Source organism: Nilaparvata lugens, chromosome 7 (assembly GCF_014356525.2).
Source record: "Nilaparvata lugens isolate BPH chromosome 7, ASM1435652v1, whole genome shotgun sequence".
Lineage (NCBI taxonomy): Eukaryota > Metazoa > Arthropoda > Insecta > Hemiptera > Delphacidae > Nilaparvata > Nilaparvata lugens.
This window is the reverse complement of record NC_052510.1, coordinates 33,735,942-33,755,035: the sequence shown is the minus strand read 5'-3', so window position 1 is coordinate 33,755,035 and position 19,094 is coordinate 33,735,942. Positions and strand designations below refer to the sequence as shown.

The 19,094-nt window shown below is 32.4% G+C and overlaps 1 protein-coding gene across 3 annotated transcripts in view; it reads left to right on the top strand.

Moving 5' to 3' along the window:
• Nucleotides 1-18,895, top strand: part of LOC111050447 (spermatogenesis-defective protein 39 homolog) — a 40,868-nt gene extending 21,973 nt beyond the window's left edge. For 2 of the 3 annotated variants that reach the window (XM_039432588.1, XM_039432590.1), the window contains exons 6-15: nt 8,360-8,454; nt 10,573-10,722; nt 11,760-11,896; nt 12,416-12,443; nt 13,325-13,457; nt 14,079-14,299; nt 16,259-16,435; nt 16,868-16,972; nt 17,303-17,384; nt 18,534-18,884. In XM_039432588.1, the coding sequence (XP_039288522.1) occupies nt 8,360-8,454; nt 10,573-10,722; nt 11,760-11,896; nt 12,416-12,443; nt 13,325-13,457; nt 14,079-14,299; nt 16,259-16,435; nt 16,868-16,972; nt 17,303-17,323 (1,067 nt within the window). In that variant the 3' untranslated portion in view covers nt 17,324-17,384; nt 18,534-18,884. Of the gene's footprint in view, nt 1-8,359; nt 8,455-10,572; nt 10,723-11,759; nt 11,897-12,415; nt 12,444-13,324; nt 13,458-14,078; nt 14,300-16,258; nt 16,436-16,867; nt 16,973-17,302; nt 17,385-18,533 lie in introns of all 3 variants that reach the window. The other variant, XM_022336765.2, reaches the window with a different exon arrangement.
• The last annotated feature ends 199 nt before the right edge of the window (nt 18,896-19,094 follow it).

The window sequence follows — 19,094 nt, the reverse complement described above, 5'->3', positions numbered from 1 at the left end:
ATCTTTAGATTATTGCAGAGTGCAAAATCTAACAGTTTTTCTCCCCTCCCGTTTCTAACTCCAACTCCGTAGATTCCGTTTGTTCTGTTCTCTCCAAGCCTGCTTTTTCCTATTCTTGCATTAAAGTCTCCAAATATAATTACTTTCTCTCCAGTTGTTTTTGAGCTCAAAAGATTATCCAACATGTCGTAGAACAGATCGACTTCCTCTTCTGCGCTGTCCGAAGTTGGAGCATGAACTTGAATCACAAATAGTTTGATGTTACCTATCGTTAACCTCAGGATCGCAATTCTGTCGGATATCCCTATAAACTGTGTTATATTATTTTTGATATTCTTGTTAACAAAGAATCCCGTACCTCTATGTCCCCGGGTGGCTGCAGAATGACAGAATAAGTGGCCGCTATTTCATTCTTCCATGCTTTCATAACTTCTTCGAATTTCCGCAAGTCCTATAATGTGCCATTCCTGCCCGTCTAACGCCTCTTCAAATTCAATCAATCTCTCTTCTCCAAACATCGTTCTTACATTGAGTGTTCCCAAAATAAAATATTTCCTATCTTCATTAATCTTGCTTTTACAAATATTTCCATCTCTTGTAGTCCTATTTTTGTTTTCATGTAATTGCTAATCTTTATTAGTTCCATCTTTGTTCTGTGTCTCATTCTTGTCCTCCTCTTTATTTATTCTCTTTTTTGCCTGTTTCCATGTTGGATTTTCATCAGTACTGTTCTTGAAGTATCTCTCTAATCCCCCTTTCTCCTGTACTTTATTTCCGTTTCTACCATTCCGATTCCAGTTGGTTCTTTGTTTACTTCATTATTTCCAGGTGGTGAAGCCTCTTCACTTCTCGCTCTTTTTCCTTCAGATGGAGTTTTGCCTTGTTTGTCCAATTCTACCAAAGATAAAAATTTTCCGTCCACATTCAATTTATCTCTCAGCAACCTAACTTGGTTTCCTTCCTTTTTAAGACGAGTCATATGTGCAAATAGCTTTTTCCTTTTTTCTCTGATGACCAGAGATAGGTCTTCTTTGATTTTCACCATTCTAAAATTTTCTGACTGTGAGAGTTTTATTTTGTTTCTTAATATGCTATTTTTGACAATAATTGAATTTAGTTTGACAATAATTGGTGAATTTTCCTTCTTCCTGTTGGTCTTCCAGATGTCCCTTATACTTCCAATGTCCACATCTGGGATCAAAAACTGCAGAACATTCATCACTTCTTCACACATTGATTGGAAACTGCTATCCTTGATTCCATAAATTAATATATTAAATCTTCTTTCTTTTTCCAAATTTTCTTCTACCAAGCTAGTGAAGTTCTGTTTTATTTGGCCAATTTCCTCCTTCATTTGTTCCATCTCCTTCTTGTACTGTTCCATTACTTCTCCTACCTTCTTCTCCAGTGTATCTAATTTTCCCAATTTTTCCAATATTCTGTCCAATTTGTCTTCCATTGTAGGGGTAATACTTATCTACTGCTCTAATGTGAAAACAACACTTATACAATATATCTGACAGTATGAGAAATAGGCTGAAACGACTTTAAATATTAATGATGAGTATTTATCAACTAGAATTATTGTTTTATATGATAGTCCAGAAGAATATTTACTCTTTAGTATGAATAGTTAATTACGATTATTGTTTTGCATGATAGTCCAAAGTAAAATTTAATTGGATCCAATTCAAGATTAAATTCGTACACAATATAAAGTTATAAAGTTGTTTAAAGGTGATATCTATAGATGCTTGAGAGGTGCACAATATTGCTGATAAGCGAACAGAACTATTTTGTGGGGCTCCGCAGATAACAGCTCATTATTGCGCAGAACACCTGTTGCTTGTACATGCACGGGACAGCTGTTGACTTTGGACTACCGGTAAATTTTTCGTTTAAATGTTGTGGCAGGGAGTTCAAAGTCCAATCAGCTCCTTCCCCGACTGATATTCGGGATTACGTCCAACTACTTTCTTTTAACCTCAAAACAAGATATCAAACTCATTTACGTTAAGAACAAAGTCCTACCAGAATTCCACACTATTTTTATACTTCCATCGTGCTCAGAAAGAACTCAAGATATGAGAATAGTTCAACTTATACTGATTTACTACACTTGAAACACTTTTAATTGGATTTTTCCTGGACACATAAACCTTCACAATTCACTCTGCAGACCACGGCTGCCAACCCAACCATTCATTGATCAGATAAAATTAGTACAAACTCTTGCACCTACCTCTTGGAGCATGTGGCGTCTTCGTTTGACTAGTTTATTGATTGGCGAACCCCTGATGTTCTTTCGGAGTAGAGCCCATGAATTTACATCATTGGATGAGTTTGTAGCTGTCTTCCTGGAACAGTATTGGAGCAGAAGTAAACAGTTGGACGTGCTAGCGGACATTATATCATGCGATTTCAACCCTAATTTAGACGGTGCATGTACCACTTTCGTCACTGCCCTACAGTTTAAAAATTCTCAATTGAGCAAGCCCATTAACGAATCGGCATTAGCAAGTATTATTCTAAAGAAACTACCATATCAAGTTAGAATGGCACTTGCCACCCAACCCATTACTGATTGCAAACAGCTGATAAATCATTTATATGGCATACAGTCTGTGATGGCAATGTCAAACCACCGTTCAGACCAAAGATACACACGGAATCAACACAACTCAAAAAGTAATCAGTATAACAGCCAAAATTATGAACCAGTATCATATGATCGCTACCGATCTGCCCCTCGTTTCGAACGCCGCTATGAGCACAAGCAAAATGGTAACTGGAATAATGAAAATTTTCAAAATCGCACAACCAACCATTACGCCCAGCAGAGCAACCGCAGGAATCACTATGATGGCCGCGATCGATTAAACTCAAATAACAGTCACACTCAGAATAATTACAACAGAAATTACAAACCGCCACCTCAACAAGTAAGCACAAATTATACATTAGCGCATGCAACAGGATTAAACCAACAAAAAACACAGAACCCAACACCTGATAAATCACCACCAAAAACCGCCGCCCACCATGCACCAAAAACCAGCCGCAAGCATCAATCCCTACTAAGCATCCTGTTCCCTACCGAAGATCCCTCACCGCCGGAGAACACCAACAGCCACCAGGATCATGCTATAATCAAGGAGTGGGTGGATACAGAACAAATTAAAAATGTAACAGATCCGTGCACTGAACCTACAACCGCCTATCAAGGGACACCACCAAAGCGCACCAAGGACCAAGAGGACGACACCAGGGAGGACGGACTACCGGACAAAAGGAGCGTCCATCGCAAGGCCCGGAGACGGAAGCGCCCGAGGACACCGGACGGCCGACATCAGGACGAGGAGGACGGCATTCGGGAGAACATGCATCGCAAGGCCCGGAGGCAGAAGAAACGGAGGAACCGCGCGCGCCGATGGAGGCCGCATGCACGTTTTAAAAGCCCGAGGAGGATTCCGGACCAACACCGAGGAGGACAGGAAGCCGACGTCATGCATCCGCGGCACATACGCTTTAAAGCAGATAATCAGCGATGTGACTGGAAAAATGGGCCAAAGAAATGGGATAAAAACAGAGCTACTAAAAGAACAAATATGGATTCATGCATGGGCAACAAGGAAATGGAAGGTGGACTAATGAAGAATGGAAAGTGGTTAATAAGAGTGAAAGAAATAAGGAATTATATTAATAAAATGGGAGTACCGGGCTATTATATGTGGAAAGACTATATTATTAAAGAACTAATTAGTGTTTTGATTTATTGTATTGTGTGGATTACCATGTCTGTGATAATATTGAAAAGTGATGCTATTGAGGTTATAATTAAGACCATGTTAGTGTTGAAGGAATTTGTTGACTGTTGGAAATCTTGTATGGTGAAATTGTTTGTTATAATGGCTGTGATGTTTGCTAAAAATTGTGATGTTAATGAAATAATGAAGGGGATAATATTATTGAAGAAGTTTATGGCCTATAAAAAATCTTGCTTTACGAAACTGTTTCCTGATATGATTAAGGGTTGTTTATAAAGAAACTATGTGGATAGTATTGAAAGAAAATAAATGGAAGGCTTTGGATCAATTAAAAGAAATTATTATTAAAGGAACAAGGAGTTATTTGAAGAAAGAATACACAAGATACAAGGGCTTTAAATTTATGAAGGATAAATTATCAATTAGGACAGCCTCAACAACCGGACAGCAGATAACCAACCGGCCTACAGTATAGCTACAAGCAGGAAGCCAAAAGATGCAAGTAAACCACAACAATTCTACATGAAATATCACAGAATTTGAAATAAATACGATAAGTAATCAAGGAAAACACCACTATCAAGCCAATTACTAACCTTTCTTAATAAATTTAATATTGATGAAGCAACCTCGTGTCAACAAATCAGATTTTTGATTTCTCCCAACCATCCAAAGCCTGCAACAAGCAAAAGATTAACTTTTAATTATGTAATTAAATTAGTTACATCAAATAAAAAAGGACACAAGCGGGGATAGTATATTTAAAATTTGTTAATTACCTTTAAAGAGAAAAAAATATAGCAGTTAGGTTAGTTGCGAGTTTCGACAACCAGTTCTGACGTAAGCATTATAAATGTAGAACAAGCAGTCAGCTGGCCAAAGCCACCTGAATTGAATGTAGCGCTCAACATATGATTATAAAAAGAAGTATTATAACCCAAAAATGTTATTTATTACTGTTATTTATTATATTTATTAATGTTAGTATATTTATTTATATGTTTTATATTTATTACCGTTAGTTATGCCATGTTTGTACCCTGAAAAAACCTAAAGTGAATGCTAGTTACCCAAAACCAAAGAGCCATTAGCAAAAGAAAAGTATTGTACCTGATGTATAGAAAATTATTTATATTAAGACCTAAGAAGTACTATAAAATATAAGCCCAGAAGTTTTATACATCGAAATTATTGTCTGAAAAGAATCAATTGTGAGAATCATGAAATGTGTGTAGTTAGGTTGGCGGCCCTGTGAGCGGCGAATTTAAAAATACTATGTTTTCGGTGTTGTAAGGAGGAATGCGTCTAGAAGATTATATTTATGATATTTTATGTGTGTTGAGGAGGAGAATTTGTTATTGTATTTGATAGAGGTCTAAAGGAGGTGCAGCAGATAGATCTGCGAACTGTGATAAAAGTCTGAGAGTATAATTTATAAATAAAGTATGGTATATATCGATGTATTGAAGGGTGGATTTTCATTAAAAACATTGTGATTTTCAAATATTTTGAATTCAAATCCAGGGGCGCGTGTAAAGTATCGGAAATTTGGGTAGATAAAAATCCCTAACCGAAGTATTAATAGGTCTGAAATAAAGTAACTGGCTAATATCGCCAAATAGATAAGAATTAAGATTAGATAGCATCAGCTTGTTCTGGCTAAACGGTACAAGAAACCTAAAAAGGATTTGGAAGAATTTGTTGCTAATAAATATATTATTATATAAAATATTTTGAAGATTGAGGTTAGGTATATGCATTCAGTGATCGGCGACCTAACGATCGACCGAATCGAGCAACGTAGAATCTGACCAAACCCCTTGGCAGAGCTCTATTGCAACAAAACAGTATGCAATGTGAAAGAACACATGATCACGTGGCTAACTATTAGGAAGCATGAAATAAATATTAGTATATAGAATATTAGCTAGCATGTAGAGAGCATAAGTAAAAAACCTAATAAAAATAATTAAGTGTATTCAGGAAATAGGAGGTACCAGGCGCATGAATACTGAATCAAATTTGCATGCACCAATAGCACAATAGCAGCTAATAGGCGGCAATAGTATGCCAATTCAAAAATATTTATATATATATTATATATATATATATCTATAAATGTTTGGGATTTATGTTAAATTATTGTATAGTCTATGTTATAGATATGGCCCGAAGGCAAAGAAATTATTAAACACACAACCTAAGTAATAATTTGATATTTTTTGTACGATCTATTTGAACCTAAATGGTGGAGGACTAAGATATTCAAATTTTATGTTAATTTGAAAGTCGGAAATAAGATTTGTAAAATTGAGAAAGGAGAACCATCACTCGCCAGCCAAATGCCACCATGAGAGGACCCTAAATATTTTAGAGCGTAATACCTTGCTATAAATTGTAAAAGCTAAAGTTAGATTGAATTATTAAATTTCTTAAAGGACTTTGTGATGCTCTTGTGAAGCAGAAGTCATTTTCAATTTCAAATAATTTATAACCCCTTGGAAGAGACGTTTCCGGCTACCATATTCCAGGACCACCAGGAGTTGGATCGACATCGGCGGCTTATAAGAAGATTTTCGACACGTGAGTGATAAATATTGAATTAGTGATGGGCGCCCTAGTGCTTCGAATCTATCTAATAATCAAAGCTAGCTCGTCGAAAGGGTTTTATTATAAATTAAGAATTTAATAAAAAAGTACTTGCGCAAGTAAATATAGTATTAAAGGTATTTTATTAAAGGAGTAAATAGATCAATACATTTCAGAAAATTCTATCGAATCAAAGAAGTATAAAATCTAGGCTATTAAAACATATTCATATGATCTTTAATTTTTGCAATATAATTTGCGATAGTTTGTTATAGCTCTAATTCACTAGATGAATTGCTCTACCTATTCCATCAGGTGCCGAATCTTGCACCCTGAGATAAAATATATATTCAATATAGAGAAATCTACTAAGTACTAGAGAATTTAATATATATATATATATATATTTGGATTATTAGTTGCCAATTTATCAAGTTGATCTTAAAGAACCTATTTTTAATTGAATTGTCCAAGTCGACAAGTATTAGCAAGCTCATATCGCAGCTACATGCAAAAGGATGCATATGATTTTAAGATAAAGGCACATGGTAATGATTCGTGCCATAAATCTAGAGTATAAAGTTTAGCCTGTGATATTTTCCTGATTTCAATTATTGCTCTATTTTTTTATTTATATTATATTTTTATCGCTCTTTATATATTTTTGCCTCGATCTATTTTTTGCATTATTTGTTTAATATATGTATCAAATTGTTTATGGTGTGCAATTTATTTTAATTCCTCAACACTATAGTATAAGTATCATATTTATATATATTTATTTTTTAATGAATTACAAGAGTTATAGGGGAAGCTCATATCTGGGCCTATAAAGATTTTAATGAGACTATATTCTATTAAAAAGCCACGACCTAATTTTATAATTATATCAAATATTTCATGCTCTACCGACTGATGCCAAGCAGGAGGCTAATCGTTATTTAAATAAAGAATAACGTGACAATTTATATATGTGTGTCACGTGGATTGAAGGAGAGTTGTTTGTTGATTGAAGGAAGATTCTATTTTACTATTTAAATAAATCATAATGTAATTTACTTATCCACTTCGAGATTTACATAGTGATAATAAGTAGGAAATGAAATGTATAGCAAACACTTCAGTTGCTATGTAGGCCTACTGTATTGTATTCTGTAGTGTCTTATTTTTTACTAAAGTGATGAAGTATCAGAAAATACTATTATTCAGCATTGTTATGTATTATTTTCAATGTCATTTTTTCTCTTTCTTTTCAATAATTTGAAATTTATTATTATTTTAAATAAGTAGATAACTTAACTATTGTTAGTTTTTAATCATATTATTTTTTTGTATTGTTATAATACTTGATAGAGAGTTGAGTGTAAGAGAGGGTCGACTGCGCCCTAACTTCGCTCTCTAAGAAGAATGAAGGCAGACATTCTATTCTATTTATGTCACCATAATATATATGTATATATATTAAAAAAACAGATGACATCCACAATTTATTAGAACAAATGGAATACCTTCATCTTCATGTGTAGGCAACACACCACACGAACCTTGTTCCTGTGAGACTGACCTTGTCTCTGTGACACTCCACTTGTTCGAATGGGACTCTATCCCTCTACTTGTTCCAGTGACACTACTTGTTCCAGTGAGACTCACCTTGTCTCTATGGGAACTTGTTCCTGTGAGACTGCCATTTATAGGAATACTTGTTCCTATGAAACTTGTGTCTGTGACACTAATATCGTTCAAAAACACTACTTGTCTCTGTGAAAACTTGTCTCTGTGATACGGACCCTCTGGAACTTATATCGTGAATATACTAGGAAACTATCATGTATGTCCTCTGTGATTCAGAATTATTGATTTATTTTTCTACTCTTCTGAAACATAATTGAAAAAATATACATTCTCATGATTCAGCTGTAAAATTTTTTCAATATCCATGTATATTCCATAATATATTGGTTAGTATGAAAGTTTCTAGGTAATAAAATCACTTTTATTTTCAGTGCTGGAGGCTGATCAGGTTTTTGATCCATTAGTGCAAACGAAAGGAAAGATCCCAATCGAAGAAGAAGTTAAACTTATAAGGCGTCAAATCCAAGTAATATATAATTTTCCATTTAATAATATTTTCATTATTCAATCGCACCATTTGTATATATTACATAAAGGGTGGGTGAAAAGTCTGAGAACGGCTTAATATCTCATACACAAAGGTAATTTGACGGTGGGTGTGATTGGGGATCCTACTTAAATTTGAAATACTACTTTACTATTACTTTGAAAATCTGGTCCGCCATCTTGGATCCGCAATTTTGAATGCAACTTCATTTTTTTTAATAGGAAGGTGGTCATGCGACACATGATTTCGATACGGAATTTCAAGAGAAAATGAATGGCGAAAACCGCACATCGATATCTCAAACCGTTTAGAAGCTATTCACATTATTAATCAATACTGTTCAAAGCAGAAAGGAGAGAAAAAAGTATGAGAACGGCTAAGTATTGACCGAAGCGAAGCTGAGGTCTAAGTTTCGACTTGATCGGCTTTTGTCTGTTTGTTTTGTACCGCAGTTACAGTCGCAGTTATTGTCCGATTTGGATGAAATTTTTTACGCAAGTTCTTTGAAACAAGGCGCAGAAACGTATGTGTAACGATTTTTGGTAAGACCTCTGGTTTTTTGTAATATTTAAAAAACCGTAGAATAACCTCAAAAGTATCTTTGAAGATACAGCAACTCATGTTCCTACTTTTTCGCATATTTAACATAATTTCGCAGAAAATATTTAACATCATAAACCTTTCTTTAATCTCCAACTCCTTTTATTCATAACTATCAGTTATTATTTAAGTTATTTTTTAACTGAATTTTCAGTTTATCAGGTACAATAATTATTGTATTGTATGCATTTTTTTGCATTTTTGTGACGCTCTACAGTGTCAAGTCTTTTGTTTTCCTTTTGGTATGAGATCGGAAACCGATTTGTGAGCATTAACATTCTGCATAGGCATTGAATCCACTTTTCATGAAAAACATCATTAGCAACCTCCTGTCATTTGTCACCAACAAACCCATCTTATTTAGAATCATTTTCCATCTCACCATCGTCTGTGAGATGATTTATCATCTAAATTACCTACTGCATATTCCATTTTTCCGTCAGTTGACCGATTACTCATAATTATTAGAAAAGTTTTAATATATGTTTATATTGTGAATATGGAGACGATAATTATAAAGGTACCTCCTTAATAAGTCCGGTGTCCCTGCAAACACTGTCTTTAGCACTTTCAATGGAGAAAATAATAGATGACATGACTAAATCTTCACAATAATATACTGTACTTACTGGCCCTTCTCATTAGATTGAGAGTTGTATTCATGAGCGAGGTCTACTGTTCGCAGAACTTCTAGTAAAATGTGATTCCAAGGTGGGTGTGATTGGGGATCCCATTCAAATTGAAAATACTACTTTACTATGACTTAGAAAATCTGGTCTGCCATCTTGGATCCGCCATTTTTAATGCAACTTTATTTTTTTAAATAGGAAGGTGCTCATGCAATACATGATTTCGAAACAGAATTTCAAGAAAAAAATGAATGGCGAAAACCGCACATCGATATCTCAAACCGTTCAGAAGATATTATTAATCAATACCATGCAAAACAGTAATGAAATACATAAGTGGTAATGATTAATAATGTGAATAACTTCTAATAGGTTTGAGATATCGATTTGCTGTTTTCGCCATTCATTTTCTTGAAGTCATATTAAAATAGTATTTCAAATTTTAGTAGGATTCCCAATCACATCCACCGTCAAATTACCTTTGTGTATGAGATATTAGGCCGTTCTCGGACTTTTCACCCACTCTGTATATACCATATATTTTATAATAATATCGTGAGTTGATTGGATGAGGGGAGGGGGGGGGCTCTTTTTATATCAACTTTGCTTCCAACTTCTGTAATCTATTTGTCTCTAGATGAGTATAAGTTTTCCACTAGAAGAGTCATCTATCCTTTTTCTTGAAGACATTGAAATATGATATGAAAATTCATTATTTTCTCAACTTTTAAATTATTTACTTACTTATTTTCTCAATGCTGAAATGATGTTGCCTACTAAGTAAATATATTTCCAAGTGGTGGTTTAGTAATAATTGTCACATCATTAGATTAATTATATCTCAATGTAACAAATTTAAATGTTTCAGAATCGCTGGGATCCAATAGAAGAGAAAAGTACAGTTCAAAGAATGGTATTAGGTCAACCTTATTCATTGGAGCTGTACAGAACATTAGATCGCAAAAGGAATTTACTGAATTGTGCTATTGATGTTGGTGATGGTTCTGCCATTTTAGCTGTGAGTTCTCCATTTACTTTTTGTGTTCGACTGTTCAAATTAACTGTATTCTATAATTATGAAATTAACTGTAATTTTTAGTGAAATGTTCACAAATATTATTAACTTTTAGGTCTATATTCAGGGCTACTCAATTTCTTATTAGTAAAATAACACCATAGTAGGCACCCTTTTTGAGATCTTTTCAATATAAAATAATTTAAAAAACGCAAATTTAAAATAATTTATAAATAGTTTTCAATTTGTGTTTTTTAATTTGTTAATTTATATTAAATAGATCTCAAAAAGGGTACTATTTTGTTATTTTACAAATAAGAAATTTAATTTTTCATTTCCTATGATTTATTAAACATGTGAATCTACATTCATTCATATTGGTTTGATTCAATACTTTAGCACCATTAATAATAATTGATGAATTTTATTCTAATAATTAATCTCATACTTTTCAATACATTCGTCGAAACCAAAGAAGACATGGCTGTCTTCCTTTAATTGAAAAGTGATCAATTTATAATGTATAATTTCGTTTGATTATAATTGATATAAAACCTTTAAAACGTCAAGTAATTGATGAGCATTCGACTTTTTTGCGTACAATAAAACGGTTCGTAGCTTTCGCATAATGTAACTGTTATGCAAAAGTGAAGAGCGAGCAACACAATATTGACATCGAAAACATTAAAATTAATACTGGTTCTCATTTAAAGTTTTCAGTTGAACAATTTGGAGACGGGATTATAAAGAAATCAATAATTATGTGTGAAAGTCTGATGCCAGTTGAGTCAAGGGGAAATTGAAACCTCTCATGTAGGAATGAAATTGATAATTACCAGAATTAATTGTCTGTACTCTCCTATTCCTACTCCTTGATCACCAACTTTCAATAACCCCAAATGCAACTATACAAAAACAAAGCATCGAACTTTGTTCTGCGCCACTCAAGGGAATGCAATTCAACTTCTTTGCAAAATTTCACTTTATTTCTAAAATGTTACATTGATTGGTATTTCATGGTTATTGTTCATTTTCCGCAGGTGACATTATTCCTTATGAGAACTTTGAAGAAGAGCTTATTCAATAACATCCTGGCCAATAATCCGATCGCTGCAAATCATTACATCCATTACCTTTCAACAAGAATGCAAATCAACGATCTCACTGATACACTCACGTTAGTATTTATATTGCAGTTGGAAAGCTCACTATAACAGTAGTTTGTGTATGTCTTCTTTATTCATTCATTCATTTACTTATTCATTTATACAATAAATAGATTATCAAAAAATACCAAAGAATCTGTATTGTTCATTACTTTGATGGGAGAATCTATAGTTGGGTGATAGCACGGCATAGTTCTTGGCTCTCATAATGTTGCTTATTTTAGCGGCACGACCATAATTCTTCTTTCAAATCAATAATCCAATGGCCTGAATCATTTGTAGGACAAGTGAAAAATGCTTCATATTTTCCAAAACAGTTTTATGTCATAAACGTTTGGAACAATTGAAATTGAATAACTTATTCTTTATTTTCAAAAATCTGATAGACATTATAATATAAAACTTATAATATTGATATTTTCGCCAAAAAAACTATATGTTTTCTCTTACTTTCCAATATTACTTCTGCTTGTTTTATTATTGGGTGAGTGATATTTCCCTCCGGATAATATTTTTGTGCTTTATTTCAGAATGCTAGGAAGGAACAAGGATGCCTCTGTGAGTATTAGACATGGAACTATAAAATTCATAATTAAATTCCTTTTTATTAGTTAATTCGTTATTTTCTTCTGAATTTTAGAAAAACAACCATAATTAATAATTATTGTATTCTATTGATGTATCAATTGGATGATTGATTGGAGGCCAATTAATGCATTGGAATACAATGCAGGTTTAGAAATATAATCCATAATATTCCATCGATGCATATTATGGCCATTGAATGTTGTGTTCAATTTCTTATGAAATAGACGTTCATTTCATAACAATACAAAGGAGTACTGAAATATTTTTTAATTTCCTTGCCCTATTACCATAGGTAAGGAAAGTATTGCTTTCCAAAAAAATTTAAGGTACCCCAATTTCATGTTTTCTATACGTCCCCTGAGGCCAAAAACATGATTTGTGTGTGTGTGTGGTGTGTGTGTGTGTGTGTGTGTGTGTGTGAATCAAGAAATTCTTAGAGATCAAGAAATATCTGAATCTAAATCTATATATATATATCTATAACTTATATCTAAATCTGAATCAAGAAATTCTTGATTCGAAACTTGTAAACTAGGTTATGTTTATAGAATGCGTGTGGTAATGTTTTTTGTTTCTTAATTATTATTTTCTAGGTTATTATGACAAAAAATAGTGTAAGTTACTCGGACGTGAATGTCTTTTGCAGTGCTCAAATGAAATTCTAGTCTCGACTAGAAACATCATTCTCGCCTGCAAAACGGCCCTTCCCGTTCTTGTGACTTAAGATACTAAAAATGAAGAAAGGCTTTGTTCTATTTCTGAGGAAGTATTACACTAAAATATTGTTGAAACAATTTAATTGGAATTAATGTTCTTGTCAATATTTTTTGAAGAGTCGAACTTTGTTTCAGATGAAGCAGTTTGAAATAACATGTCAAATATCGAATACCCAAAGACAGTTGAAACGATTAACATCTTGTGTTCAAAATCACTTTACAGGAGACAAAGATAGATTTCATGTTGAAAGGTTCATCAAGCTATTAGGTAAAGTACTAACATTAGGACACTAGTTGAATGATTTGTCCTGACTATTTCTCTAAGAATTTTTCTATTCCTCAAAACAAACTGATTCTCATTAATACGTGTGACTATTTTCAACATATCAATGTAACATAATTAATTCATTTGTAACTTTTTTATAGTTTTAATATATACCGTTTATAATTACTTTATTTTCTAACTTATTCATAAACTATTTTTTAAATAAAATTTTCATTATTAACAGAGATATTGTGGAATTTCTCCATATTAAGGTGAAATGAAAACGATATTGTCAGTTCCACATAATTTATTTTAGCCAAACTTGAATTTCAATGCACTAAGGCATCATCTTCAGTGATCTTTTTTGACTGACCAACCAAAAAATACCACTAAAAATGATGCCTTTGTGCATTGAAACTTAGGTTTGGCTAAAATAAATTATGTAGAAATGAAAATATCATTTTCAAATATCATTTTCATTTCACCTTAACTACTTTTTTCTTCATTTGACTCAAGAACAACATTATCATTCAATTAAACATATACCATTATTCTTATCTATTGCCCTTACTGTTAAGTGTATACAAGAACAATATTAATTCTATTTGTTGTTGTTGTTTTTAGAATGGCAACAGACGACTGGAGCTCCCGAGGTGCAATCAGTGGCTGACTGCCTGCACTATTTGTGCAAGAACCACTGGTCGAAGGCCAAGAATGACCCCCACTCGCCATTCCTAATCAGCCAACAGTACGGCGTCAATGAAAAACTCTTCCAATGGACTGCGCTAGTAGTGCATGCACAGATGAAGGCATGGGGTGATATCGACAATATATTCATGACCAAGGTACACTACTTCAACAATCAATGCTTATACTAGTGGATTCTATCTGTTACTGTAATTCGTAAGCTATATTTTGGAATTTACTATTCACTAGCAATAATAGTAAAAGAGTGAAAATTTATAAGTACCGGACCATTGAGTTATGATGAACAAATAATTACATATCGTGATGAATATATAAATATAAATTATTATTTTATAATATTTCCATCCATAATATATCCAATCCATTATAATTTAATTATAATAAATATATAAATAATTAATATTGAGATTATACTAATAAAACAATATTAATTATTATGAAGAATAAGTGTGTATCATTGAATCAATAAATTAGTTTCATTTTATTCAATATCAAGAGAAAAAATACTCATCAACCTTGATTCTGTCCAGATGCCATCTCCTGATGCCACCGTGTTCTGTTTATTGTATTGCATCCAAATGTTCCAGTTAACAGAATATCATAAATAAACTAAAATTGAATATAGTATTATTACAAATAATATTTATATAATTATTGAAACCTACCCAACTTATAGAATAGAATAGAATATCTTTATTAGCCTCAATAGTACATCACAATTTGTCATATATGCCAGTCAACACAATACAATACAGCACAATAAAAAACGGTCAATAAAACACTACAATAAACAGTCACAGTAGTACATTGGATTCAAATTTAAATATACATTACATAATATACAATAATACAAATCATTCACAAATATACATTATTTTTAATTTATTTCAAAATCCTTTGGATATAATTTTTTCTCCATAGATTTTTTTCTCTTTGACAGAGTAGAAGGGATTATCTACGATAAATTTTTCTAATACATAAACGAAACGAAAACACAAGTTTGAAATTGTCAACCACTTTTTATTATTATAAATTATGGAAAAGTACCACAACATCACTCACAACACAACTGTAAGGTTAATACATAAACCTTTTGTAATCAAGTTGTCTTATTTCCAAGGGCAGTCCATTCATAATTTTGATTGCGGCATTAGTGGGGCTTTGATCTGTCTTGTGGAGTCTGCTTCTTGTTACATTCAAACATTGACTTGTTCGAGTATTATGTGTGTGTGCGTGTAGCACTTCTCAACTCCATTTTATCGGGATTAGCTTTCAAGAACAGTAAACATTGTAATATGTATAATGAAAAGAGATATACGCAATCCCTTGAAAATTTCTCTACAATGTTCACGAAATGGAGCTTTGGCAATGTCTCTGACAGCCTTTTTCTGCAATAAAAAGATATCATGCGCTTGTGCTGCACAACCCCAGACTATTAGGCCATATTGAATAAGAGACTGAAAAATGCCAAAATAGGCCTGACGAATACCATCCTGGTCCAGCTCACCACAAAGACGTTTGAGGGCAAATAAACTGCTGCTCAACTTATTTTTCGGATTGGCAATGTGATGGGTCCAAGTTAGAGTAGGGTCTACAATGATTCCCAAAACTTTCTGAGCCTTATTATTTGTACTATTGGAAGCAGATCTACTTTTAAGCCCAAATGTGATTGTTGTTGTTTTATCTGCATTGAGAAGCAGCTCATTAGCATTCAACCAAGTTTGAACTACCTTCAAATTAGATTTAGAAAGTGCCACAGCCTGAATGTCAATTAAGAACTGTGGTATCATCTGCTATCTGCATATAAGACTATTTTCGATGGGACATTGATGCTCAAATCATCAATCATAAGAAGAAAGAACAATGAAGCACTAAAGATACAAAGCATTTCATTCAAATAGAAATAGGCTTTTGTTGATAAGGATTTCACTCAAAATATAAAGCTGAGTTCAAGAGGAATTACGTTGAAAGATCGAAGTTTCTACTATGAACAATAACACAAAATTGAAAGTGAATAGTGGATGATATCTTGAGTATGTTATCGTTGCATTTGAAAATTAATTGGAAATCCAATTTATAACTTTGTTTCTTTTCAGCAATGGCTGGGTGGATCAAAACTGAAGACTGCTCTACCGATAGAATATGTTGTGAAAAAGTTGTATAAGCTTGAAGCGCCAAAGGAAACGTTGGTTTCTTATATCAGACTCATAGACAATATGGATCATAGGCTCAGTATAGCGAAATCAATCCGATGTGATAGGGGAATATTAGATGTAAGTTTTAATTTAGAATTTTTTTTAAATAGTGACAATAACATATAACATTTTCGAAGCGAATTCTTGAGTATCCGAATTATTTCTCTGTATCTGCAGTATTTTCATTTACAATTTTCTGATCAGATATGATTTTTCTAGAAATAAGGACTTGAGTAATCAGAATAAAAACATCCCTACCTTTATTTATTGAACCAACTATTTTGATTGATCTTGTTTAATTGTTTAAAATGAAAAGAACAACTGAAATCCAATTTAATAATAAATCATTTGAACATTTGAGCGATACAAGTACAATGATAAATCTTTGACTATAGCCAATAACTTAATAATACTCGATTGTAATTAATATTATTTTACAATCATATAAATAATTTCATAGAATTATTATCTCCAACATAAATATCTAACATTCTATCATTTTTATTTTAGACTTATACTGCAATGAGAGATCGGCTTGGATTGATCAGCTATTTAGCCAATTTGGATCCAAAGAGTGAAGACTACAAATATGCAGAACAATTGTTATCTTCAACTGTAAGTATAATACCTTGATTATCAAGGAGTATTATAAAAATGATTATCAATGAATTATTATCTACAGTACTAGAGGAGTATTATATTAACAGTCCAATTTTTTTCTCTATTTTCATTTCAAAAATGTTATATAATTATTGAATAAAAAAAATGATTTATATGATTGCTACGAACAAATATTTGAACAATCTGCTTTACATCAATGAAAATTTCATCTTCATGATCATTCAATATAATGGGAAGAATATAATACATTATTTGTTATTCAATAATTAGTGTGGTGCTTAGGAATTCATTTGTTAAAACTAATTGGTTTTTCAACTTTTACAGCCTACTAAATGGAAGAACTAAGATGCACCATGACATGACTGACCTGATTCTGAAAAGGGTCGATTTGTTTGCAATATTTGGAGTGAGTAACCGAATAATTTTTGTCAATAGAATAATCCATGGAAATCTTACAATTCCATTTAAGATTGATTATTTTTTTCTATTTTGAAATACGTTGTAATTAGAATAGTGTAGGAAAATTTTACTTAGGAAAGGTCGAATTCCTAAGAAAAATTGTTGTACACTAACTTTTCAATATAAAATAGGTAAAACTAAGCTATCATTAACATTGCAAGCAGGTTTCCGTATTCAAATTGTTATTTTATACTGCAAAAATATTGATAATATATGTAATCATTCGTTTTTTTAATAATATCATAGAATCTAGAATACGATACAGGGAAGTTTCCTGTATGATATTATGATAATAGACAGTAGTAGGAATCTTCTTCCAATAACAAAGTCCAACCATCTCTAGTCTTTTTAAAAAGAAGCCACCGTCTTTTTAAAAATAATTATTAATTTCAACATACTAATACATCTAATACATGGTTATAGGCGATGTACGCTCTACGAGCTGACATGAGCGAGCAACAGACTGACTCGAAAAAGCAACTAAACTAATGGCTAGTAAATAACAATGCATAGCTACATCAGCATTATAAAGGGGGTTACCAAATGTAACTACTGACAATATGATTATTTAATAATTTATTTCTTTTGTTGATACTATAGATTAAATCTTAAATAGAAATCAAGCATTTGCAAAATACCTTTTCTATTCCAAATTTGAAAGGTTATTTCTATTGTTGAAGGCTATCTCCATGATCTACTCTACTGGTTTTAGTTACTAGACAATAAGACTATACGATTCATAGTCTTTTTTGAAAATGTTAATGATAAAATTTCATTAATTACTTTGATTTAAATCAGCTTATTTTGCTAACAAAACCATTTACCCTTTTGAAAGATGGCCATTGGCAGATAAATACTCTAAATATGCCTGCATGCTTTACATTATGATCATTCAATTATTTAGTTGGTTAATTTTATCGTAGATAGTTGAAGAAACTTTATCCTTCCTCTACTGAATGATTACTTCTTTATAGTTTCTAACTTTTCCATACCAATTTAATTTTTTTTTGTTTTCGCAACGTTTTATCTAAGCTGTTTTGTATTATTATCGAATTTCAAACGTTTGCACTATAAGTAGCTTTTGAAATTGTTACAGACTGAGAACATCAAGTATTGTTTATGCAACTCTTCAATGGTTTCCCAACTGCTTTCCCCCTGAGCTGGTTCTCGAATGGCTGGGATACGTAACGCACAGCAAAATATCAAAGATGTGGACGCAAGTATTAAAACAGTGGATTTGAAATGCAGGAAAGTAGCACTTTACTAACGATTGAATCTTATTCTATAGACTACAAGTCACTAGCAAAATTATAATTTGATCATTAGTGAAATTTATTCCTTATGCGAATTTAAATTGTTCAGTATTAGACTCTACTGTAAATACTATATTATCATATTCCAAATAATGTATATTGGACCAACTACTGTTAATAAAATTGAAAAAATTCTTATTTTACAGAATATTTTTCCCATCTCTATAAAGTAGCTAGAAACAGAAACAGTTTTGCTCATCTCCTTAAAAAGTGCACGGACGTACCCATCCTTCAAATTATATAACTTCTTTATAGGATTATATCCTTGCTACTATTGCTAGCTGACTATTGTTGAAGTTGGTCATTCACTTCTCACTTCTTTCACTTCTCGTGAAGGTTATAGC